General features: G+C 43.2%; 1 protein-coding gene across 5 annotated transcripts in view; it reads left to right on the forward strand.

Annotated features, from left to right (window-relative positions):
- ATP11A (ATPase phospholipid transporting 11A) overlaps positions 1 to 27209 on the forward strand; it is a 143505-nt gene that overhangs the window by 74450 nt on the left and 41846 nt on the right. For all 5 annotated transcript variants that reach the window (XM_045821186.1, XM_045821187.1, XM_045821184.1 and 2 more), the window contains exons 3-14: positions 2866 to 2955; positions 3750 to 3830; positions 6377 to 6484; positions 12745 to 12873; positions 15335 to 15438; positions 15948 to 15998; positions 18946 to 19010; positions 19669 to 19750; positions 21026 to 21176; positions 22841 to 23038; positions 25420 to 25593; positions 26839 to 27002. In XM_045821186.1, the coding sequence (XP_045677142.1) occupies positions 2866 to 2955; positions 3750 to 3830; positions 6377 to 6484; positions 12745 to 12873; positions 15335 to 15438; positions 15948 to 15998; positions 18946 to 19010; positions 19669 to 19750; positions 21026 to 21176; positions 22841 to 23038; positions 25420 to 25593; positions 26839 to 27002 (1397 nt within the window). The remainder of the gene's footprint in view (positions 1 to 2865; positions 2956 to 3749; positions 3831 to 6376; positions 6485 to 12744; positions 12874 to 15334; positions 15439 to 15947; positions 15999 to 18945; positions 19011 to 19668; positions 19751 to 21025; positions 21177 to 22840; positions 23039 to 25419; positions 25594 to 26838; positions 27003 to 27209) is intronic.

The raw sequence follows: 27209 nt of genomic DNA on the forward strand, positions 1-27209 counted from the left end.
CGTCACAACAGAAGGCAGGAGTTAATAGCCGAATATAGGCCAGAGTGTTTTATTATTCCTTGTAATACACAAAGCATTACGTTATATTGTGGCCCACATGTCTAAGCAAACATTTAGATCACTTAACAAAGATGAAAAATGTACAATTGGCCCACCATTATCACTTTTCCAGCTCTTATATAGGTAATGCTCCTTTTATTTTATCTGTGTTACTATTCATGCAGTCATGAATGTTTAAATTATCTCGTTTGGTTTTCAATTTTATTATCATACATTATCAGGAATTAACTATTTTTAATTACCTTGTAGTAATAATCAGAGTAATAACTTGTAGTAATTTTTTTCTGTGAAACGTGGAAATTATAAAACTTAATGTCAAAGCTATAGCATGCTTTGGGTCTTCCATGCATGATGAGAATAAATAAACCATTTAACTGACTTTAAATTCCAAATTTGTGCTGGTTACCTGGCAGACCAGAATTCAAAATTAAAAACACAGCACCATTTACATTAGCACCAAAAAGAAAAGAAACACACACACTTAAGTATAAATACTACAAAATATATGTAAGATCTATCAGAGGAAAACTAAACCATCAATGAAAGAAATCAAAGAGGAATTAAGTAAATGGAGAGGCACTCCGTGTTCATGAGTAGGAAGACTCAACATTGTTAAGATGTGTGAGTTCTTAATCTGTAAATTCAACAGTGCTAACCCAAGCCCCACCAAGTTATGTTGCAGGTATTGACAAATTTCCAATGCTTGCATGAAAGACCCCAAAGAGCCAACACAACATTGAAAGAGAAGAACGCACGTGGGAGACTGACACTGCCTGACTTGGTACTTTCTATAGAGCTGCAGTAGTGAAGACAGTGTGGTGCTGGTGGAAGAACAAATAGATCAGCGGGACGGAATCGAGAGCCCAGACACAGACCCACAGGAATATAATCAACTGGTTTTTGACAAAGGAGCAAAGGCAGTACAATGGAGAAAGAAACGTCTTTTCCACAAATGGCAAAAACAAATGGACATCCATGTGCAAAAAAAAAAAAAAAATCTAGACCAGCAATTTTTGCCCAGTGTGCCACAAGAATTTTTAAAACAGCAATACCTATTTAGTCAGAGACACTGACCTCTTTTCCCTTAGATTGTTAAATTCAAAAATGACAATAGCTAACACAACAGCCATGATCTGAATGAATCAAAATTATACCTATTTTTTTGTCACATTGGCAAAAAATGTAGTATATTTTTGGTGTGTTGCAGAATTTTAGTAATTAGTTTATGTGTGCCATGAGATGGAAAAGGTTGAAAAACACCAATCTAGACAGTGATTCTGTACTTTTCACAAAGTGCACTCTAAATAGACTGATCATAGGCCTAAATGTAAAATGCACAATATAAAGATCCTAGATGGTAGCACAGGAGAAAATCTAGGTGACCTTAACTTTAGCAATGAGTTTTTTGATACAAAACCAGTAACACTAACCATGAAAGCTAAAATTGATTAAGATGGACTTTATTAAAATTAAAAGTTTCTGCTCTTCAAAAGACACTGTTAAGAGAATTGAAAGACAAGTCACTGAGAGAAGATATTTCCAAAACACATGTCCCGTCAAGGACTGGTATGAAATCATACGTGGGAGATAAGGGTGGGTACAGCGTGGTGGGTTTAGGACCTAGGAAATTGATTTCTTTTCTAAACCTCTGGAGACCCGGTTAGAGTAATTTACTGGGGCCAACTTTAAAAGATAACTAAAAATATGCTCACAATTGTCATGGGATGGGGGAACTACTCTTGTTTTCCTGCTCATTAATGAACTTCATTATGAGCTTGTGAATGTAAATTAGAATAGAAAATGGAAATTCCCTATATACTCTCTAAGCAGTCAGAAACTTAAGACAAAGGACCTTTTTATTTAAACTGTGGCTATCCAGTGAAATTGATATAAAAACCAAATTCAGAATATGCTGGATATTAGGGCCATGCCAGACTTTGCTTATGATATTCTGTTCTCAAGAATTTGTGTTCGAGATTCTGACATTAGCGGATCTCTTGACAGGAGAGCTGGGTAGCTGACGTCTGGGTCTGCAGCACCAGCACGCACGCCTGGCTGGAGCTGATGTGGGTTCTGTTCCTCGTACAGACAGAGGGCAAGGGTCACTGTACAGACCGGGCAGAGCCCTTTCTCCCTCTTCAGTAGGCTATCTTCAGAAAGGCAAAAACTCGTCAAATGGAATTTTCAAAACAATTTCCCAGCTCAGTGTTTACTGTAGATTGATGACATCTGGGGCGTTGTTGTCTTCAGCCCAAGAGTTAGGGAACGTCTCCTCCGGTGGCAAAAATGCGGGGTTTGGACAATAAGTGGCAACCAGAACTGTTCTCCCCGCCTGCCTCTCCATGCCCTCTAAATAAGGGGGAAGGGCTCTTGTGTGTGGTGCCGGAGAACACATGAGAACGTTGGCTTCTAGTTTAGCTTTCTGTTAGCATCTAGTCACACACATAAAGAGCTTATGAAGAAGTTACAATCAAGGAAAAATGCTAAACATGTATCTTTTGATTTAATAATCATAGGTTTATATTTTATGAAAGACATTTTGTAATAAAACTATTATTAAGCACTTTGCATTACTTTGATTACTCTATAATGAGGTAAGTCACATTTCCTGGAGAGCACATTCTCTGTTAGCAGTTTGTTTTTGTAGTCAACAAATTGATAAAATGTCTACAAACACTCTACATGTTGAACTATGAATTTTGTATCTAAAACTAAACGTTTTGTACCTTGAGATCCGGTGCTACTACTTATAATGTAAAGTAAATTGTGATCAAAATGACACCTCTTTGTTCTTCTTTTCTACAGTACACATTTTGGAACTTCATACCCAAGAACTTATTTGAACAATTCAGAAGAATCGCCAACTTTTATTTTCTTATCATATTTCTGGTACAGGTAAGGCCAGTGACCTTTTAGTCTCAGGTGACGAACCATGGTTTGCTCATAAGGAGGAGCGAGGACTCAGTGCCACTCATCTAGAGTTCCCTCCTCTATTTTCTTCAAGGACAGTGTGCTGGTTAGAAAGACTTACGTGCTAAAACACACACATGAGCACTCTGCGTTTGAGTTGGTTCTGGCTACCTTCCAGCACTGGAGGGGCGATCAGGAGCTTCCTAATCTTTAGGAGAAATTCACCAGCCCAGCTAAGCATTATTACCCTTCTCGGGAGAATCTCATGCAGAGATTCTCCCAAGAAAACACTGAAAGGGAGAGCGGGTGGGGAAGGAGAGTAAAAACTACAATGAGGTTTGAATTAGGGAGCAATAGATCAGATATATTTTAAGAACAGCAACCCAGTTTATCTCAGTCATTCAAAACACAACTGAAGGATTTTTAAAATTCCCTCCACATTAAGTTATCCAAATAATGTAGTTATTTAAAGTGTGGCACCAGAAACAGGGTAGTAAGTTGAAATAAAATATACACTGGCATTAGCCTTGTTTCTTTGCCACAGCTAACATCATTTTCTTAAGCATTTCCCTTAATTTAAAGAACTGCCCCTCAGTTTTATAGTAAGATAGGATGATGTACTTCTTAGCTAATTTATCTGTAGTGGTGGGGTAACAGTAAAGCAATTTAAAATAAGTGAAAGGAAATGTTTGGTGGTGGTGTAATGAGGCCTGTTAGTCTGTCTAAAGTCACTAACGCGTGTTTTTGAAAATGGCTCTACAATTCTCTTTCGTTTGCAGTTGATAATTGATACACCCACAAGTCCAGTAACGAGTGGACTTCCACTGTTCTTTGTCATTACTGTCACAGCTATCAAACAGGTAAGAATTTTACAGGCAGAGGAAGAAGGCTGTTATTTTTGTTGTATAATGTCACCTCTTAACCAAAGCAAAGTAATCAGATTTGTTTTAGCTATCTTACAGAAAAATTAAACTATATTCTAAAAATTCATTTTTATACTTTTTTATATGGAAACTCAAGTTAAAATAATAGAGATTATGTAACTTAGTTGCTATTTCGGTGCCCACGAGTTTGAGGAGGAAACTGTGGTTTTCACCTGAATCAGCCAGGTGTGATGTGTGATTTCAGACGAGTTGCTTAACCTGACTGCGTTCTCCACCATCTCAGCTGCAAGGTCTGCTACCTGCAGAGGGTCTGGGATGTGGCTTCACAGTGGCATGCTAAGTCCTGACTCACTCGTCAGGTCGGTGTGGATAGAACTGTTCTTTCTGGTCCAGAGGAATAAAGCCAGTGACTAATAGTAAAAAGAATGCATCTCAGTTATTTACACTGTCCAGTTAGCCAGTTTTGTGTGGCAGCCACCACCACCATCTAGTTCCAGAAAATTTCCACCACATCACAGCTCATGGGCACTGACGTGTAGCCACATCTGGAGCTGGAGACCTCTCTTTGGGCAGCTGGCTTCCCTTTCATGTGCTGGGAGATATTACAGAGAAGTAGTAGTTCATCACCCTTAACTCGAATATACTTTCACATCCAACGAAATCCAATTCAAAGGCTTGTTAGTCTAGAAAACACCAAATGCTTGGTCTGAAAGTGTGTGTTTTCTCCTATTGGGGAAAGAATTAGAAATTATGCCTATTTAAGACCTTTTATGCCTATTTAAAAGGATTTAACAGAGTTGTTACTTACGAGAATTAGGTCAGGCTGCTTTTACGAGGCTTGAGCTGGTATCTGAGTTGACATGGAACAGCTCATATTGGTAATTTCCAATGCTTGTTACAATCAGTAAAATGCATATGTGCGTGGAGAACTATACCCAACTTCTTGTGGGTATCACAGTGAATCAGGAATTTTACTCAGTTTGCTAAGAATCTGGGTGGCCAGATTCAATAAAAGACATAGTCAAGAACTGTATATGGGCTCACTTGTGCTTTTCAGGTAAAATATTTAAGTTCAGCTGGTAGAAATATGATTGGTACTGAGTTTCTTAAGGACTTTTGTTCAGTTCATATTAAAAGCCTGAAAGTCTTATCTGTCTTTTGACTCAAACATTTTCTTTTTAAGAACCTATACTAAGAATATATAGTGGGTATGTACAAAAATACAATTGTAAAGATGTTTATCAGAAATATATTTATAACTACAACCCAAATTGCTATGGAAAAATGTCCATGATATGTTGGGGGTACGAAGTAGAATGGTATGTGCAGTATGTTTCTAATTTTGAAAAACTATACCCCCACAGGCTAAAATTATGTTTATGTATAATTTTATGGCTATATTAATAATTTATACATTAATATATTTTGCAGAATGATAGGATTAGTTTCTTTTGGGGGAGAAGTGATTTATGTATTTCTTAGTTTTGTCCACAGACCACATAATACTTTTGTAACATAGAAGGTAAAAACTGATTTGGAGGAGTTATTTTTGCTTCTTTTATTTGTATCTTGATTTTATCTTCAAAAATGCATTCTCCCGCATGAGTTGCAGAGTGGAAGCGAGAAAACCAGGCAGAAGACACAGTGGAACACAGCCTAGATATACCATTTAAAAACTACTTTTCTAATTTTCTACATTATACATATCCTTTACTCATTTATTCTATAGATATGATTGAGCTTTTTTGTTGAACAAGAGACATTCCAGTGAGGGACGCAGACACCAAGAAGCCATGTGTACGTGCACATGTATATGTGCATGTACATACACATACCCACATGTGCATTATGGGGCATTATGGTCTTAGTGGTGGGGGCCTGTCTGATACATGCACTTGGATGGGGAACCAGGTGAGTTCAGAGGAAGGGGAACCGGAAAACCCCTGCCCCAGATCTCAGGCCATGAGAGACCCTGGCCGCTCAGGGACCCCAGACCATGGCCCTGACAGTGAGCCACCTGGTGTGTCACCTCAGTGGACTCAAGAATGGCCATTCCACATGTCTAGCCAGGATAAGTTTGGGAAAACCCCATTAGATGATGTAGTGTTGGGGCTCCCAGGAGTGACCAGCTAGTCATGTCCTCATTCAGTCCAGGGAGGGCCAAGGAGGGCTGGGACCTTGACCAGCATGGTGACCAGGGGACCCAAAGAAGTGGAAGATTTAGGACCCACTTGTGGGAAAAGTGCCAGGACTCGCCAGTGGGTGGGTTTCAGGTGTGACAAAAACGAGAATACAAGGTGCCTTGTGGTTTACTGCAGCCTCGTAGTCCTTCTGAGGACACGGCTGGGAGCACGGGGCCACAGGGCTCTGGCCACCTCGCCTGTCCAGGGGCCGAGCCTGGCTGTACCTCACTCACACTCGTGGCCCCTCAGAGCAAAGTCCAGAAGGGTGGGCTCAGAGCTGAGGGACCCTCCGTGTTTCTCTCACTTGTCACATGGGATTCTTTCTTTTTGTTCTTTTAGGGCTATGAAGACTGGCTTCGCCACAAAGCAGACAACGCCATGAACCAGTGCCCTGTCCATTTCATCCAGCATGGCAAGCTAGTTCGGAAGCAGAGCCGAAAGCTGAGAGTGAGTGACAATGGACACAATCACCTGGCCCCAAACCAGTAATATTTAAAGAAACAATGTGTCAGGGTGTTTTTTTATTCACTAGACACCCAAACTCTAAAACCTCTTCCCCCAAATATTTCGGGCAAACTCTTACACTAGCTTTTCTTTTTTTACTTACTTACTTAATTTTTAGAGTTTTAATAAACTTTATTTTTTTAGAGCAGGTTTAGGTTCACAGAAAAATTGAACAGAAAGTACAGAAATTTCCCATATACTCCTTGTCCCACCACTATCAGCAGCTCCGCCAGGGTTACCTGAAGTTTATGAGGTCATACCAGTAATTTTCAATGTTTTTCGTCTCATGGCACACATAAGCTAATTAAAAGAAAATAGATATAATTTTGATTCATTCACTCTGGTCGGCTCTTGTTGTTTGGCTATTGTCTTTTTTTTTTGACTATCTAAAGGAAAAGATGTCAAGTGTCCCTGACTAATAGTTGGGTATTGTGTGTTTTAAAAATTCTTGCAGCACACCAGTTGAAAATTGAATTGTACTAACCAGTCAAAAAGAGAAAAGCTCTAAACGCTTAGAAAATCTGTTTTAGAGCAAGGCAAAATCATATTAATATAAACTTTAGTAGTTGGAAATTGGTTCTAAAAACTCACTGAATTTTTTAAGTATATTTTATTGATTATGCTATTACAGATGTCCCATTTTTTTCTCCCCTTTCTTCCCCTCCGCCCTGCACCGCCCATCTTAGTTCATGTCCATGGGTTGTTCATATAAATTCTTTGGCTTCTCTATTTCCTATACTATATGTAACCTCCCCCTGCCTATTTTGTGCCTACCATTAATACTTCTATAGCATGTATCTTTTCCCCCATTCTCTCCCTGCCCCTCCCCACTGATAACCCTCCCTGTGATCTCCATTTCTGTGATTCTGTTCCTGTTCTAGTTGTTTGCTTAGTTTGTTTTTGTTTTTGTTTTTGTTGTTTAGGTTCAGTTGTGGATAGGTGTGAGTTTGTTGTCATTTTACTATTCATAGTTTTGATCTTCTTTTTTTTCTTAGATAAGTCCCTTCAACATTTCATATAATAGGGTCTTGGTGATGATGAACTCCTTTAACTTGACCTTATCTGGGAAACACTTTATCTGCCCTTCCATTCTAAATGATAGCTTTGTTGGATAGAGTAATCTGGGATGTAGGTCCTTGCTTTTCATGACTTGGAATACTTCTTTCAATCCCCTTCTTGCCTGCAAGGTCTCTTTTGAGAAATCAGCTGATAGTCTTATGGGAACTGCTTTGTAGGTACTGTCTCCTTTTTTCTTGCTGCTTTTAAGATTCTCTCCTTATCTTTCATTTTGGGTAATGTAATATGACGTGCCTTGGTGCGTGCTTCCTTGGGTCTAACTTCTTTGGGACTCTCTGGGCTTCCTGGACTTCCTTTCTTTAGGAAGTCTATTTCCTTACCCAGGTAGGGGAAGTTCTTCTTCACTATGTTTTCAAATAAGTTTTCAATTTCTTGCTCTTTTCTCTTTCTGGCACCCCTATGACTTGGATGTTGGAACATACAAAGTTGTCCTGGAGGTTCTTAAGCCTCTCCTCATTGTTTTGAATTCTTGTTTCTTCATTCTGTTCTGGTTGAATGTTTATTTCTTCCTTCTGGTCCAAATTGTTGATTTTAGTCCCAGTTTCCTCCCCTTCACTATTAGTTCCCTGTATATTTTTCTTTATTTCACTTAGCATAGCCTTCACTTTTCCCCCTATTTTGTGACCATACTCAACCATTTTTGTGAGCATCCTGATTACCAGTGTTTTGAACTCTGCATCTGATATGTTGGCTATCTCTTCGTCGCTTAATTCTTTTTCTGGAGTTTTGATCTGTTCTTTTCATTTGGGCCATATTTCTTTGTCTCTGTGCACCTGTTACATAGTAAGGGGTGGAACCTTAGGTATTCGCCAGGATGGGGAAACCCACCTTGCTGTGTTGTGGTGCTGTCTGTACGGGAGAAGTCTGAGAGGGAACAATGCCACTTGCTCAGCTTTCCACCGGCTTGCAGTTACTTCCTCCGCTACCCACAAGCAAGGGGCCCTTCTGGTGCTGATTCCTGGGTGGATGGGTCTGTGTACATTCTAGGACCCTGTGGGTCTCTCCAATGGACTCTTCTGTGATGCTGGGAGTTTCTTCTACAACCTCAACCCCCAAATGTGTTTTCAGTTGGTGGTTTCGAGGCTTTATTTCCCTGCAGTGGAACCCTGGGTTGTGTCATCTGTCTTGCTCCCCAGTTGTTCCTCCCAGTTTACCCTCATGGAAATGTGGACCACCAGCCACCGCCTCTCCCACCTGGCTCTCTAGCTGCCGCCTTGCCACGAGTCCTCTCTGCTCAAGCTGCCCATCTCTGCCCCTCCTTCCTGTCTCAATGAATGTTTCTTCTTTAACTCCTTGGTTGTCAGACTTCCATACAGTTCGATTTTGTGGCAGTTCTGGTTATTTTTTGTTTTCAAATTTGTTGTTGTCCTTCTTTAGGTTGTGTGAGGAGGCAAAGTGTATCTACCTATGCCTCCATCTTGGCCTCAGTGAAGTTTTCATTTTAATTGTTTCCAGTGAATGATTAGTGTAACTGATGTAATTTTATGTCTCCAAATGTGTGTTTAGATTAAGTGGATTACATTCAGAACTCCACTAGCTGTTTGGAAGCACCTGTATGTATAAAAATGATAGGTGTAATTTTACAGGTTGTCTGGGGTAATGTTTAGCTGTGACCCAAGGGGTGGAGCCCAGCTGTCCTCCTCCATCACTTTCTCCCATCCTTGTCACCCTGCCCACGCCTTTTCTCCCCCACCCACCGACCTTACTTCCTTGCCTGGCAGCCCCACTGTCTCCCTGGGCTGCTTTCCTGCCCAGAAATTGTGGTGGGCCATCAGGAAGTTGCAGTAAAGGAGTGTTGTCAGCCCTCACACACAGTGACAGAAAATGGGCCTTCGCTGTCAGGTGCCTCCTGAGCAGGGGCGGCCCCGCCAGCCCGGGGACCAGTGGCTGTCTCAGGAAAAGCACAGGGTCCAGGATATGAGAATACACACCAGGAGGCATTCTCACGTGTCATCAGCATGTGATCCATCTTTGTTAGTCTGCTTTCAGATGTTGTGTGTATTATACCTACTATTGTATGTATTTTCAAGTTTTTAAATAACCTTTTCTTTGTTTTATAAATTTTCCTATCCAGGTGTTTTAGTCATTCTGAATGAGCTTCCCCTCAGCCTGCACTGGCGATGTTTTCCCAGTGGTCATGGGGTCAGGGAGATGAGGGGCTGGGTGCATGGGCCTGGCAGCCGTGGGAAGAGTGGTGGGGACCCCGTGCAAGTGTTAACAGGCTCCTTCAAAGGGATCCCAGGCCCTAAATGTAGTTTCCTTGAACAATTCTGTTTCCTTTGTAAAGTCGCCTGTACTTTTTTTATTATTTTTTAAATTACAGTTGGCATACTATATTAGTTTCAGGTGTATGACATTCATATACCTTACAAATTGATCACCCCGATAAGTCTAGTGGCCATCTGGCACCATACATAATTATTACAGTATTGTTGACTGTGTTCTTATAGTTTATATCCCCATGACTATTTTTATAACTGGCAATTTGTTACTTTTACTAAACGTCTCTTTCTTTAAAAACACACCTAAACAGTGTCTACCAGCAGAAAACTGAATCTTTAATGCATCGATCTCCTATGGGAAGTGTCTGCTCCGTGTCCAGCCTGTTCTGAGCTGGGGATTCTAAGCTGACCATGTGAGATGAGAAAGAAAGATCAGGCTGCCCTTGCAGCTCCAGGCACCCACTTCCGGGGGACAGCCCGGGTCAGGCCTTCGGAGGCTGTTGGGAAAGAAACCTGCAGCCTGTCTGTCAGTTTCAGGAATGTCCCTACATAAACGGGATCACTCAGTTTGAAACCTTCTGGGACTGGCTTTTTTCACTCAGCCTAATTCCCTTGATTTCACCCAGTTGTGTGCGTCGCTACCTACTTCCATTTATCGGAGACCATGGTGTGGGCAGACTGGAGTTTGTTTACATTCAAAGGTTGAAGGACATTTAGGTATTTTCTAGTTTGGGGCTATTGTGAATAAAGCTGCTATGAGCATTTGTGTACGGATTTTTGTGTGAATAAAACTTCCATGTCTCTGAATATAAAAACTCACGAGTTGAATTGCTGTGTCATAGAGTAAATCCATTTTTAGTTTTAAAAGGAATTGTCGAAAAATTTCCCAGAGTGCTGGAAATTTTACTTTCCCATAAGCAGTGTATGAGAGATCCAGTTCCTCCACATTCTCATCAGCATTTGGTGATTTGGTGTTGGCCCTGTTTTTTATTTGTCATTCTGCTATCTCAGTATGGTTTGAATTTGTATTTCCCTAGTGGCTAACTATGTTGAGTACCTTCCCATGTGCTTATTTGTCATTTTACATCCTCGGGGGGGAGGGGGGCAGGGATTTTTACTGATGAATTTTGAATGTTTATATAGTCTAAATATTAGTTCTGTGTCAGAAATCCATTAATGAGGTTTTCACAAAGACAATTTAAAAAATTTTGAGGAAGTCCAATTTATTGATTTTTTTCTTTCCTTTTATGGGTTGTACTTTCAGTGTCAAGATTAAGATCTCTTTGCCTAACCCGGAGCCCAGAGATGTTCTCCTGTGCTTTTTTCTAACAGTTTTACAGTTTTGTGTTTTACATTTAAGTTCATGATTCATGTGGAATTAATTTGCATCTAAAAAGTGAGGTTTAGGGCAAAGTTTCCCCCCTTTGTTTTAAAGGTTTCATTTATTTATTTCTAGAGAAAGGGGAAGGAAGGGAGACAGAGAGACAGAAACATCATTGTGCAAAAGACACATCTATCAGTTGCCTCTCGCACACCCCCTACCAGGGAACTAGCCTGCTAAGCTGGCATGTGCCCTGACTGGGAATCAAACTGGCAACCTTTTGGTTGGGAGGCCTGTGCTCAATCCACTGAGCCACACCAGCGAAGGCAAAGTTCCCTGTTTTTTTTACCTATGACTGCCCAATTATTCTACCATCATTTTTGGAAAGGCTGTCCCTCCTCCACTGAATTGCTTTTGTACCTTTGTCAAAAGTCAGTATGCATGTTTGTGTGGGTCAGTTCCAGTGTCTTTTGTTCTGTTTCACTGGTCTCTGGCCAGTCATCCGCCACTCCCAGCCCAGTTCTGGTCACTACCGCTGCATGGAAAGCCTTTGTGTTGGCAGGGTGACACCTCCACTTTATTCTTCTTCTTAAAGACTGTTGGAGCTGTTCTAGGGCCTACACCTTTCCACATAAGTTTTAGAATAAGCCCATCTGTGTCTACAAAAATCTTTGCTAGGATTTTGGTAGGAATTTCACTGAACCCAGAGGTTTGTTTGAGGATTAGTCCTCCAATTTTAAGTTCTCAGACACTCAGTTGGAACAATAATGGAGTGTGACAGGGGACTCCACTTATGGCGTAGACAGAAGAATGGCAATGTCCTGATTCTGGGAGCGCTTTGCATGTGGCAGCAGGAACATCCAAGTGATTGGAAAGATTTTGAACCCTCTAGCTTGGTGGGGTCCAGATTGGTGGGGTTTTGATGGTTATTTATCTTTTAGATCCAAAGTCTGAAGTCACAATCAGAGAAAAGGGGCCTTTTTGGGAAATCAGATGTCTTGCTTGGTGACAGGACTAAAACTGGGATGAGCTCATCTTATTTAAAAATCCGTATGACAAATATTCTTGGCTCATTTTTGCTCTAGTTTTTGTAAAGTGTGTGGTTGTCACTTCTGCTTTATTCTTGGTCATGCTTGAGTGATCTGGATAGTATCTTGGTTCTGCTTTTCACCCAGCTTTTACAACTCTTATACCTGGTTTATAGAACCTAATTTTAAAACAGCACCTTCTTCTGAGAGTGATTCCCACTTGGACACATTAATGAAACATTAGAATTCATCCTGTTAGGCTGGATCAAGGATAAGCCTATTATGGATGTTTGTCTGTGTTTCCATTGCAAAAAATTTAATCATAATGCACTGATCTAAAAGTGGCACATTGAAACCTCACCTGGTCTGCCCTTGGTTTGGGCACAACGCCTGGGAAATGATCTTTCTCTAGAGTTACATTAGCATCCACATATCCTCCTGTAAACAAACATTATAATGGTATCTGTGAGTATTGACTGGCACTTCAGGAAAAGAAAAACCTGCTGCACAGAAGCAGGTTCATTTCATGGCACTGTCTGTCTGTCTGTCCTGCAGGTTGGGGACATTGTCATGGTCAAGGAGGATGAGACCTTCCCCTGTGACCTGATCTTCCTCTCTAGCAGCCGTGGAGATGGGACCTGCCATGTGACAACCGCCAGCTTAGATGGAGAATCAAGTCACAAAGTAACGTGCCTTTTGTTGGAGACCCTGTTCAGGGCCTTACCTTCCGTCCCCAGCTGTGCTTGTGTGGCTAGGAACTATTGAATAATCATGTTTGGGAAAACAGCATTTTCAGTGAAAACCCGAGGAGTTGTGCTGGACGAATTGGTTTTTGACTTTTGCTCCTTTCTCTCTATTTTGTACTTTTTTCTTTCCACCCTCAGTATCTATAATATCGAACTATCTTGAGTTAACAGAAATAACTTCATGCTACTTATGTAGCTGTGTCATTTAGGGGAGGTACAAAGTTAAGGATGTAATGAATAGATTGTTGCAACTTTGAAAGTTTTCATTTTACCAGTCAAAATTAGTGTCTTCATGACCCTGGAATTCTGTGAGAAGTCACACATGAGTCTGTATTTTGCCTCACTGTTACTTCAATGAGTGTCTTTTTGTTAAAATACTTCAATAATATCTGAGGCTATAATTAATTTCTTACATTCAATATGGAATTCTATATTGGTAGCTGATGCTACAAGATTTTAATTAACAATCATGAAAGGATGGGACATATCACTATTAATTTTAAGGATTTCATTATTTTAAAAATCTGGAAGCTTTCAAGTTTATAAAAGTGGGCATGTCTCAGTGGATTTAACCATTTCTAAGGCATCAGCTCACAAAATTACAATTCTAACATGGTACTTAAGCAACACCTATAGATATAGGTAATTCCTAAGATGGGAGAAAGAAATTTTCTTTGCAAAAAGACTAAAGGATATGCTAATGATAACTCATGGTATTATTGTATAAAGCCTGTGGGGTTTTCAGTGTGGCATTCCCCAGGAGAGTCAACCTTCTGGCACAAGCAGTTGTGAGCTACACTGATTCGGGGAATGGAAATCCCGGGGTGGCTGTCAGGTGTTTACTGTAACCTGCCACAGGTCTCTGGGGTGTGGGGAGTTCATGCTCCTGTCCTTCCCGACAACAAACGTGTCTAAATATCCTCCTGTCTTTCTCTCTAATCATCAAATGCTGGACAAATAAAATGCGTAAAAAATCAACAAAACAAACAGAGCCGCACACCCTCGCTGTTGGCAGCGGGCTGCCCTCCCCGTCCCGTCCCACAGGAGGGATGCTGTGGTCCAAACGCCTCTCATCATCCCTATTGAACAGATGCTGCAGGCCTCCACGTGCATCGCTCTTTTCAGGTTAAAATTCTGTAGCAGTCCAGGCTGGTGGTCATTATTATAGATCCCATGTTTCACTTTGACCTTTTGTGTGTTGTGAGCAGCATCTTAAACATGTGCCCTCTGTTGTTGTTTCTGTGCATTTGGTTTGGCTCGGGGGCTGGATAGATCTGAGCCCTTTCCTTAAAAGCAGAGTAGGGAGTGGCCCCACACTGGTAACACGTATTGCTCGTGTGACCGTGGCAGACATTCGACCTCTCTGGAGTCTTCACTTCTGTAAGACAGGGACAGACCTGCCTTCCGGGGCTCTCGTGAGGGCATAATTAGAAAGTCTCCCAAAGTGCACGACACACAATGGATGCCTCTGAGATGTTATAAACACTGATAGTGCTGACATGATTGTATCTCCTGTGGTCGGATTTATGGAACCCTTAAATTTGTCTGACACTTGATTATTAGAGAGAAAGATAAGAGGAGACTGAAAGATGCATTCTCCTTCCCCAGGCCCTCAATCATGCACAAGCGTTTCTTTCCTCTCTCCTCCCAAGGTGGGCCCACCTGGTCATGCTTACTAATCCATCTGGGCCAGTGGTGTCCCAGGAGGGCCCCAGACCAACAGCACAGGCATCACACAGGATCCTGTTGGAGATGCAGTCTTCGGGCCCACCCCTGCCCGAGGAAGCAGAAGCTCTGGGGTGGGGCCTGAGAATTGCGTTTCCTGGGTGATCCCAGGTGGGGTCCAGGAGTCAGTGTCTTATGGCCCCCCATGGGGATTCTGATGAACACTCAGGTTTGAGGGGCCCTCGGGTGGAGGCCAGGTGAGGAGCTATGCGGAAAGCCTACACTCCCCTAACAGTGTCGGGCCAGGCAGTTCCTGATGCTGACGGCCGCTCTCTATAAACAATAGGGTGTTACAGGAGCAAAAAGGAATATTTTAGCTTCTAAATCTGTTGCCTAATTAATAGTCACCACCATGACAAATAAATTGAAGAATTTTGAAGAAGAATTCCAAGTGTTGCTGTTAGTTTTAAGTTGAGGACACTGGGTAAGAATGGAAGAACTTTCTGACACCTAATAGACATAGGAATAACAGTAGTAATCTATAAATCGATAACTTTTTAACATTTGCATACTCTTTATTACACTTGCCTCCTATGCTAATCAGGCTTTGTAATTGGTCTTGTTTACATGCACAAAATGTTAGACATCGGGCTGGCCTAGGATTGGAGGTATTGGCCGCCGAGTTTGTTTGTGTTGTCATTTGTTGTGCATTCACATTTCTTGTCCATCCGTAGACACATTATGCAGTTCAAGACACAAAGGGATTTCATACTGAAGAAGATATCGATGGCCTGCATGCCACCATTGAGTGCGAGCAGCCCCAGCCCGACCTCTACAAGTAAGCCGGATCTGTGTTCCCCATAAGTGTCTCTTCATCCCAACGTTGTTCTTGCTCTCCGCCCTAAATAGTCGAACAGCCCGGTTGTTAGGGAAGAGAGTGTAAATCACTGCTAAACAGTTAAGACCAAGTTAAAAATAGGTTACTTACATATTTTCAGAGTCCAGCAACATTTAAATCTATAGCTACTTATAGGAACATTAGAAGTAACTTAATGGAACTAAATTTGTTGCAGAAAAATTTTTTTCCTGTATTTTGAGAAAGTGATTTGAAGGAAAATCATTTAAGTCATGGGTTAATGAGAATAGGAAGTAAACTGAGAAAAGAGGAGGAAGGTAGAGTGGTTTAGCCACACGTGAACATGCTTTTGAGTAAAGAATCCCAGGTCACACACTCACATTTTCTTCTTTCTTAGAGACAGGAAGGCAGGTGTGTAGGACAGGGCACTTCCGGTCTGCCTCTCCCTCCCACCTGCTGCCATCTCAGCAACCTCACTTTTCTGTTGCCAGGTTTGTGGGCCGCATAAATGTTTACAATGATCAGAATGACCCCGTGGTGAGGTAAGGAGATGTGCTTCTTCTAAACACTTCTGGAGATTTCTTTCTCTGTATTTTTAGGTTGTAAGAGAATTTTTTTACTGGTAAGAGTTGGGGATTTTTGTTGATGCTTATTAGGTTTTGAAAACGGAATTCCACTTTCTCAGAAGTCCTGGCTCCAGTGTTTTCTGGTTTGTTTTTTGTGTACACTGTATGTGTTAACAAATTAAGACGCTGGTGGGAAATGTTCTCTTGTGAGATTCTGTTGAGGGTCTTCTTGCAGCAGGGAAAGTTCGGGAGCATCTTACAGTTCCGAGGCAAAGGAGAGGGTGCAGTTTCCCCCATGAGAAATTCCCTTTCGTAATTTATAGATAACTATGTGTCATCAACCATGAAGCTGAAAGATTCTGACTTGGAAGTCCTTCTATTAGAATGTGTGAGCCTACTCCAAGTCATCACTGGGATACCTTTTTGGCTCTGGATTTCATCTAGGCGTGAGGGGAAGTGTCTCCCAACAGCCTGGCGCAGGCTCACGTTCACTCGGGGGTGCAGGAACCTGTCGTCCGGGCATTGTTGTGACCAGTGCAGGTCACAGGTGGGTATGCCCGCCTGCCTGTGGTCAGGACAGGTGTGAGGGGGTCCCATCCAGCCCCCATCTCTCTGCTTCTGTGCTGTGTCTGCGTCCCTAGGCCTGTGGGCATTTCCCCTAGACATTGTTTCAGGATCCTGACAGTTCTTTGCTGCTGAGGTATTCAAGGTCTACAGTTTAGGAAACTGTCTTTAAGTAGGTTTAGAAGTTGATCCTTTTTGTAAACCTCAGTTGTTAGACAAATTATCTTTTTCCAATTTAAGCAGTCTCCAAATTGCTGATGTACTGATAATACTTTATATATTTAAAAAAAAGAAGAAAAAAGGTGCCCAGATGTAAAATACAGTCAATGGGAGATTACTGTAAAATAATGTTACCAAAATATAATTCATCAGGGCGTATCTCCTTGGGAAGCCCCTGAAACAATTTGTCTTAAGGAAATAATTTGTGCACTTTCTAGCATGTTTTTGTCATCATATCAGCTGGTTAGTTGGTGCTTTTCAGAATTTATGAAGGCATTGCTGTGGTCTTTCTGAAATATTAGTCCACAGGTAATTCCTACTTACTTTGGAGAAATAACCTGTATTTCTTTGTCTTGCGTGAATTAGTGTTTGAACAAATAATAGATTTAGATTTATTCATGCTACTAATGGGATGAATCCAAAAAAGTAAACAGAGCAGGCTTTTCATGCTTTGTATTTAGACAAAGTTTAATGCTGAGCAGCTTGGGAAGACAATTACTGATATGTTTTGTATTTTGAGAATAATTCTACTTAGCTTTTTATGTATTTGTATTATACTATTCCGGCTTTTAATATTTGGATATTTAAAGATATTTATAAATTTGCGGTATGGGCAGTTATGAATTATATATCTAAGTTCTTAATCCATTCAGGGTAATATTTCTTCATCCTCCTGTCCAGACTAGAAGCAAAGTACTTTTTAAAGTAAATTGCTTTTAGACTTCCAAGAGCCACCTTTTAAAGGGGCCAGTTGTTTCCATAAGCACGTTCAACGTGAATTATTGTAAGAGTGTTGCTCACAGAGGCTGACAGCACTTACGATACAGCCAGACAGCAAGCATGCAGCCCCAGGAGCTCTGGCAGGCAGGCTGCTGGCGGCTGGCAGGCTGAGGGGCGGGGTCGAGACCTCCAGGCAGCCCTGGGCAGGCGCGTCAGTCAGGGCAGGTGTGTCCCTGGCCCTGGCAACTCTCCCCTCGCAGCAGCCCCCTCTCTGTTTCGTCTTCAGCTGGACACCGTCCTGAGCTGTATCAGCCAAATTTATTGAACACATTTTAAGTTCATAGCATTCAGTAGGTTCTTAACATTTGTTAAAGGAAATTAAATATACTGAAAAAGTAAAAAAGCAAACTTCAGCAAATGCTTTCAACTCTTTCCCTCTCCCTTCCAAAGAAAATCAGTAGTATGCTGACAATAGCAAAATTTGTAGAGTTGAATTCTGCTGCCCATTTCTGGTTTATCCTTGGGAAATGAGAGGACATTTTTACTCCATCAACTAAGGGAACTGCTAGAATATGAACCTCCTGGAGGCAGAGATTCTGTCTGTCACTCCTTCTGGAGTGTTGAGTGCTCGGGGCAGTGCTTGTTCTTACATGAGTGATTTTTAAATTCCGTGGTTGTCGCCTCTTTTCCCCCAAGGTGGCAATGCATGAATTGTTCCGATTTGTAGGGCACCTGCATTCAGAGTCTCTGTGGACTTGACCGCCAGTGTTTATAAGTGCACACAGCGTGTCCCAGCCTTCATCTTTAAAGTATGATTGTAAGACATAAGACACACTGAGTCTCCCTAAGGATGGGATAGAAACAGCTTGATGCCACGTAAGTCACAGGCACCACCCTTTCACGTTTCCAGAACATTTGGGGGTGCTCCATTCCAGTGGTCCTCAAACCTGAGACCTGTCAGGAGCAGGTTTCTGGTTCAGTCTGTCAAGTTGACACTTTTGACAAGTCCCAGGTGCTGCTGATGGCACTGGTGCGGGGACCCCACTTCTCAGCCCACTACTCTCACAAGCAATCTCTTAATAGAATGTTGTTAAAAACTTCAGATCTGCCCCAGTAGGTCTGGGGCAGGGCTGGGAGCCTGCATTCCTGACAAGGGCCACACAGGGATAGCAGGTGCTTGCGAGGCTGGGACTCCGCAGAATTCTTCCAGCAGAGCAAGTTCTTGGCCTCCTGCAGGTAGAGATCACACACACTTCCACATGGACCCAGGCCAACTTTTCCAATATAAATATAAGCAAATCTACATTTAGACGATTTCCTCTTAAAATGAAGTGTGTCGGCAAGTGAATCAACTTTGACCTTGTAGCATGCCTTGGCGATGACTTCATTGCCTTGCTTCTGGCCATTCTTGTCTTTGCAGGCCATTAGGATCGGAAAACTTGCTTCTTAGAGGAGCCACGCTAAAGAACACCGAGAAAATCTTCGGTAAATGTTTGAATTATCAATTATTAATAATAACCTCTAAAATTAAGGGTACATTATGTAATTAAAATAGTGGTACCATGAAAGAATCTCTTGTGCTTGGAGGTACTGTGAACTCGATGGCAGCGATGGTTCTGCCTCCCTAAGACAACTGGTATTGATGTATCACCATAGTCCATAAAGCAATGGCTTCTGAGGATATTGTGTCTCTGTTAAGTCTCTATAGTTTTTGACTCAGAAATATGAAGTTAATCTGTGGAAGAATTCACACAGTATATTTGGTCACAAATTTCTTCTAGTGGCTGCATTTCTTTGCTAGTATCTCCCATTTTTCTGGTGAGTTATTTTTTATATTTTAATTAAAATGAAACAACTTAAAATATATGGATGTGCCCTGTGGTGGGAAAACTCAACTTATTAAAATCTGAAGTTTAAAAAAAAAAAGTTCAGATTTTCTCTATGCAGGAAATGAAAAAGAATTCCTTTGGTCTAAAGAATCCTGATGTGTGACTGTTTATGAACAGCTAGCTTGCCTAGGAAAACTAAAAATGTAATTTGTTTTATCCAAAATTCCATTTTAGTTTTTACCTGTGTGTAACTGACTACGTAAAGGCAAATATAGTTGTGTTATTGTTCTGACATTTATTCTTCTACGACATAGGTGTTGCTATTTACACAGGCATGGAAACCAAGATGGCGTTAAATTATCAGTCAAAATCCCAGAAACGGTCTGCTGTGGAAAAGTAAGTTTCAGTCCCCCGTTGCTTGACGTGCATAAAAATCTGCGACTTAACACCATCCCCAACCACTGTCGATACTGAAACATTGTTCTCTTGGCCTTATTAGCAGTCTCTTCATGGTGTCTAGATAGACAGGAGAGCCAGTTATTTAGATCAACTGTCTTGTTTGGTGGGGGTGTGAACGGCCTGCACCTCTGGCCCACTTCTGCAGGCTCCCTCGTGTGGACACCCGAAGCCCCAGCTCGAAGCCATTTGCAGATGCTCCACAGCTCCCCCCACCACTTCGTGAAAAAGTCCAAATGGGACTTTTTTAATTCGGGGAGTCCACATGTGGAAAAAGTCCACATTTTTAATTCGGGGTGTTGAAAACCACATTTTACTAAGGAAAGCATTAGTAGAGAGAACAGAGTGTTCCTTTTAGTAAACCATGAAATCCTTGTAAAACTAAGTCAAGAAGAAAATTCAATTTATAAGAAAATGTGGCCCAGAATTTCATTGTCTTTGCTTCTTGTTAAAGTGTATCCTTGACTTTCAGTGGACCACTGAGCAGTTACAAATTATTTAACAAAATGCTGCTCACTACTTAGAGATTGGGGGTAAGGCTGTTTAGGGTGTCTTCTGTTGACACTTGAGATGTCGGTCTCAACATGCGATCCTGGCTCCTGGTCCATCTCTGGCTACATCAAGTATGAAAATGCAGATTTGGTTCTTAAGCAAGAATGCTTTATTTCCAGAAGTCTACACTGACAAATAGGTTTCAGAAATAGATACTGGAAAATCACAGATTCTTCACAAGGTCTGCTAAGATATTGGCCAAGGAGTCAACATTACTCTTACTCTGAGAGCATTTCCTTTAGTGTGGACTTCCTCCCTCCTACTTCCTTTGTGGCAGTAATCTCTAAACTTGGAACTTGATTGATGCTTAGTGGTAGAAGAAATTGATTTCTGGACGTTCTTTAAATGATAGAATCCTACACCATGCAGAAACCCTGGTCAGCAATGTGGTTGTGGTGATGTTCTCTCTCCTGTTTACAGAACTTCCCCTTTACTTAGCTGTTTCCCTTGTGGCGTCTAGAATCACAGCCAGCGACCACGGAGGAGAGACAGATACATTTTTATTTCACTGTGTCAGTTGATTGAGGGGAGACATCATTAAAACTCATTGTTGTGCTATTGCTGATCTGTTCTGTCACGGTGTGTTCGTCTCGACAGGCAGCTGTGCAGCTCTCAGTTCTTCAGGGAGCGAGAACTCAGCCACATCACTGTCTTGTGTTTCAGGTCAATGAATGTGTTCCTCATTGTGTACCTCTGCATTCTAATCAGCAAAGCACTGATAAATACTGTCCTGAAATACGTGTGGCAGAGCGAACCATTCCGAGATGAGCCATGGTATAATCAGAAAACCGAAGCAGAAAGACAGCGGAACCTGGTATGGAAAGTGATGGATATCCTTTGCAGTGATCAAAGATGCCCTGTAGACCGTTGTTATGAAACTGTGTTAATGAGAACACGATGAAGTTGTGATGAATTAAGTCTTTGTTATAGATTCGTTCATTCATTCATTGATATTGAAAGTATCAGTTGCCTCTCTAGCTGTGGACACTGGTTGTTCTTGCCTTCTTTGGGTATTTGAATATACAGGTCTGGAAAGGTATTGGTTCCCTTAGTAAATTCATATGGACGCACTTTAAATGCTTTTGGTGTTTCCAGAACCCAGTGCGGTGTCCCATATTGAGAGGATGCACAGTGAATGCTCATTAATGGTTGTGAGGTAAATGGTGCTTACTTATGGTATGTTGTACATGGAAAAAAGGAGAATCTCAATTATATGGAAATTAGGGTAAAAATTGGTTTCATTTTTCCCTAGGAGATTTCAGTTCAGATGCTCATGTTTATCAAAAGTATTTTTCCCAAAATCAGTATATAAAAATGATTTAATTGAATCTCCTCTTCTGAGAACAGTATAGTTTTCTGGTTGGTCCCACTTAGTCCAGACCTGAGCCATGTGCAGCTCCACACCAGCGTCAGCTTGGTTCAGAGTGGGGCTGTGTGTGAATCCACACCAATGTCAGCTCTGTACAGAGTGGGGCTGTGTGCAAATCCATACCCGTGTCAGCTCGGCACAGAGCGGGGCTTTGTGCAAATGCACACCAGTGTCAGCTCGGCACAGGGTGGGGCTTTGTGCAAATGCACACCAGTGTCAGCTCGGCACAGGGTGGGGCTGTGTGCAAATCCACACCAGTGTCAGCTCGGCTCAGAGTGGAGCTGTGTGCAAATCCACACCAGTGTCAGCTTGGTTCAGGGTGGGGCTGTGTGCAAATCCACACCAGTGTCAGCTCGTCACAAGGTGGGGCTGTGTGCAGCTCCAGACCAGTGTCTACTTGGTGCAGCCCTGAGCTAGGTATAACTGTTGACCCACAGCCCGCTGAGTCCAGATCAGGTCTGATTCAAATCCAGAATAGGGCCCACTAAGTCCAGAGTGGGGCTTTGTACGAATCTCTGCCAGGGTTCACTGAGTCCAGAATGGGGCTTTGTGCAAATCCACATCCTGGCCCACTGAGTCCAGAGCAGTCGGGTACAAAACCAGACCAGGGTTCGCTGAGCTCAGCGTGCGGTTTGTATAAATCCAGACTAGGGTCCCTGCTTCTTCCCTGTGTTCAGTTGGGCCTCCCATAAATCTAAATGGCTTAGGGATAAGGACAAAACTATACAGAAAACTCATTTGTACCAGACTGATACTTTTGACATCTATGGGTTATTACGTTGTAGTCAGTTGGGCATTTGTCAGAGGCTCCAAGGAGACTTGGAGTGTTCAAAATGTAAAGTTTCCCACTGGCTCTCTGTTGGGAAGCCTGACTCCTGACAGTGTGACTGTCTAACAGGTGATTTGATCCTCACCCCAGGACAGGCCTGGCTGGCCTGAGGCCATTGCAGTGCTAAAGTTGAGTGACAGACAAGTAAACCTTATCATTGGATTTGAAAGACTTGTATGTAAAAGCTGCACTTGTATGATTTGTGCCTAAGCTCTAATGGTGGTGATGGTGTTGCACAGATGGGGTCCTCTCACGGTGACATCACACAGTGTCCTCTCAGTTTCTCAGGGCGTTCACGGACTTCCTGGCCTTCATGGTTCTGTTCAACTACATCATCCCCGTGTCCATGTACGTCACAGTGGAGATGCAGAAGTTCCTCGGCTCGTATTTCATCACTTGGGACGAAGAAATGTTTGATGAAGAGATAGGGGAAGGGCCTCTGGTCAACACCTCAGATTTAAATGAGGAGTTGGGACAGGTCAGTGTCTCCCGAATTGTCTTTCACAATCTTCTGCAGATGGAGCCCCTCTGATTCATGTTCCCCAGCAGCCAGATGCTAAGTGATTTCTGTCATGCAGGCAAGTCATCCAGCTGCTCAAATGACAACTTTCCCATTTTAATTTGTGCAGAGAGATATCGCCTTTAACTGGTGAAAGACAACAACAAACATTTTTTTTACTTTCATTGTATGACAATTGGTAGTTTTTCTGTTTACAAGTTATGCAGAATTCGTTACATTACCTGGTGGATACAAGCTCATCCGTGGCCTAAACGATGCTAATTCAGGGTAATGCTGCACATTGAGGTGAAGGGGTGAAAGTGAGCTGGTGTTCATGGAGGGCCTGCTGCACGGGCATTGCCCTCGGCTTTGACCCCTGACTTTCTTCACTTCTGACAGTGAGCCAATTACTCTCATTTTAAAGATGAGTGAAGTGGGACCCCAGGGAGTCTCAGTTGCCTGCTGTATTGCAGGGTTCGAAATTCCTACATTGAAATCCTGCTGCACATTGACAACTTCATGTCAGGGGGCAGAGAACAAAGGCTTGGTGCACCTTGAGCTTCTCAATCTGTAAAATGGGCATAATAACAGGTACCTGCCTTGCCAGAGTGTATTAGGGATTGAAGAAGATAACTGGTAGGCACCCATCACAGTATCTAATAAGAACCGCCATGGCTGGGAATCACTGCCATCCAGGATCACCTGGATGCAGGGCAGAACCCATACTCACTCTAGTCTACCTGACCCCAAACTCAGACTCTCCCTGGAAAAAGAGAGCCAAGGAGAGGCCTGTCCCCGCAACTTTGGCTCTCTGGCCTATATTGGGAGCCTTCCTACCACCCCCAGTCTAACCTTTCCCAGCCTTTAAGTTGCAAGAAAGGACATTTGGTAAATGCTAATTTAGTATTATTATGTTTAACAGGAAGAAATGTTGAGTAGTATTTTTGCAAACAGAGCTATTTTAGACTGGTAGCTGAAATCCACTTCCTTGTGGCCCCAAAACAGCAGTCTGTAATGGATGCTTAGACTCTGATAGATACACTGTTACTAAAAGGTAATATTCTGCTTGTTATGAATTTGACTTTGAATGCATTCCTCTAGGACATCCCACACCCCTTGTGGTGGCGTATTGTCTCAGTCACCAATGCACAGATCGCAGTTTGGTTGCTCATTACTAGAGTAGCTTTACCTCTATGGATTTCATATCCTTTACAATAATAAATGGTATATTTTGTGTACTCCTAAAAAATTCATGGAGGAAAGACTTTTTTTTCTGTAACAAGAAAAATGTAGAGCTGTGTGCAGTGTGGCAAATTATTCCAACTCAAAGTCTGAGAATGACTTTATAACACCGGTGCTCCAAAGATTTGTGCAAAGGCTTGTTTTAGAGGAGCCAACACTGTGAAATATTCATTATTATTGTGGATCCTCCCTTTGAAAAAAGTCAGGTGCCTTCACCTCAAACAATGTAGCCGTCTCTGCCAGGGAGCGATCTTGCGTGTGGACAGGACTCATGTGGCTAATTTTCCAGATCGTGGGGAGAGGCTCGGCAGAGTTTTAGGCAAGCACTGAATGGCAGATTTATTTAAATAGTTCATAGGGCACTACTTTGTGCTTATCAGTTACATGTTAGAGCCAAGCATACATGGAAAAAGCATTTTCTGCCATGGATTTACAGCAGAAAAGAACATTTTTCTGAGAGACCTAACTGAAAAGGCACATGGTAAAAAATATAGCTGGTTTTATCACAGGTCTTTTATGCTTCCCACACCCTGCACTTTATCATTTTAAACTCTGCCTCTGTGTCTGCATGTTGGAGGCACCGCACCTGGACTTGGCACCCTGGACACCGGCCCTGCGGCCCGGACCAGCAGGTGTCTGCCGGCGGGGGGAGGCGGGGGGGCACCCTCGCACCTGCTACCTCCTCACCGTGCTGCCTGGCTGCCGGGACCCCTCGCCTCCTTTCAGTTACCCGTGAGGAGTACACACCTGAGTCTATCTAAACTCAGGATTTAGAGCTAGTTGTAGTTGTCACACTTCTCACGGTTTTTCTTTCTGAAATGTGTTCTATTCTTTTATTTGTTTGAATTGTATCTTCTAAACCTTAAGTGGTAGGGTGATTTTGAGCTCCCAGACCTTATTGAACAAGTTTATTGTATTGACATCCTTGAGTCTTTTGTTGGGTAAGATTTAAGTCTGTAGCCCCTGGAAGGCTGGCTCCACCCACTGTGTCCACCCACCGTAAAGTGACTGAGAGGAAGTGTTCTCTGGGCTTCACATCCAGAGAAAAGGAAAACTGCCTTGATTCTGGAGAGCCTCCTGGGTCAGAGCGGCTCCGCCCAGCAGCCCTGTGTCCACAGGTGGAGTACATCTTCACGGACAAGACCGGCACCCTCACGGAGAACAACATGGAGTTCAAGGAGTGCTGCATCGAGGGCCATGTCTACGTGCCGCACGCCATCTGCAACGGGCAGGTCCTCCCCAGCGCTTCCGGAATCGACATGATCGACTCTTCCCCGGGCGTCAGTGGGCGGGTAGGTGGCTCCTCTCCTGGCAGGTGTTGTCCCTTTAGGGGCCGCCCCTGTCACAAGATAGCCTGGTGTCACCTCTTGTCCTGGGACCCAGGAAAGACATGAATTTTCCAGCGACTTGAGTGAGAACAGTGAGATGCCTCCATTTCCCACCAGTGAATCTGGCCAGTCACATTTCTAGGGACAGCTTGAGGAGTGTGGACCAGCAGGGCAAATGGTGGACTGTGAGCAAAGTGACCTGCACACCACATGTGCTTGTGGTTGCGCACAGGTACATACTCAAGCACACATGCACATGCATGTGAACTCATATGCATGCACACACACTGATGTGCATTCAGAGACATGTGCCTAACTCACACATGCATACATGTCCATGCACATGCACACATAGCTGTACCCCCCATGTACCCTCAGGTGTCCACACAGTTACACACACTGCATTCACACTCACACACAGACATGCACACACATGTGGGGTGCACACATACACCACCTGCTGTGGCTTCAGATCTCAGCGTTCCTAGGAGGAAGCCGTGACCCTCATCAGTGGTCAACCAGGAGGCCATTCCAGAATGCTAGGTGACTGCAGAGCCCTGTGTGGTGTCCCCTGGGCACCAGGATGCCTGCCTTAGTGAGCCATGTTGTGACAGCCTCTTGTGTCCAGGCAAACCACACGCCCACAACATTCACTTCAGGTGATTTCAGTACAGAAACCACCATTCCATCCCAGTCTGAGAGGAGAGGGGCAGGTGGTCTTGGCTTTCGTGTGGCACCCTGCAGGCATTGCCTCCTCCTACCACCTGCTGGAACTCCCCGCACCTGGCATGTGTGGTGTGAGTCCAGCCTTTCTTGGCTCCCCCTCAGCCACGTGGCATCCAGAACCCCCGAGGAAGCTTTCTGGACTCCGAGGGAATCCAGGCTCCAGGAGCCCTGCGGTACTGCCTCAGGTGGTCTGAGGCTCCATCCTGCTGTGTTCTCTTGTGACCTTGAACCCATCACCTCATCTCACTAAACATTCATTTCCTTTCATTCTCCATAGCCCAGTGGTCTTGACCATAACTACCATTGAAGTGCTCGAGAATGAGCGAAAGCCACAGTTATGCTCTATCTCCTGACCACCAAAGGCACACTATACTCCCTAACCCTTAAAAGTTGCTTGTCCTGCTTTGTTGTCTTCTGTTTATCTCCCGACTCCTGTAAGCTGATGTCCATAGATGTGTGGGTGTTTGTACTGCATTTTTGTAGGAGCGAGAAGAGCTGTTTTTCCGGGCCCTCTGTCTGTGCCACACCATCCAGGTGAAAGATGACGATGACGTGGATGGGCCCAGGAAGTCACCAGACTCAGGGAAGTCCTGTGTGTACATATCGTCCTCGCCCGATGAGGTGGCCTTAGTCGAGGGTATCCAGAGGTACGTCTGGCTGCACGTGAGTCTGGTCCCAGATGCGAGGGGTGTGCCAGTCTGGTCCTGCAGTCCTTCTCCACCCCCCACAGTGTGCTGCTGGACTCGTACTGGAAGAGTCCAAGTCAGGCCCCTGGGCCCAGGATGCTTGCTGGGGGGTGAGCCGAGCAGGCGCTGCCTTCGTGCTCAGCGAGTCCTCGACCTCCACGTTGGTAG

Source organism: Phyllostomus hastatus, unplaced genomic scaffold (assembly GCF_019186645.2).
Source record: "Phyllostomus hastatus isolate PE091 unplaced genomic scaffold, TTU_PhHast_1.1 phas_scaffold_46, whole genome shotgun sequence".
Classification (NCBI taxonomy): domain Eukaryota; kingdom Metazoa; phylum Chordata; class Mammalia; order Chiroptera; family Phyllostomidae; genus Phyllostomus; species Phyllostomus hastatus.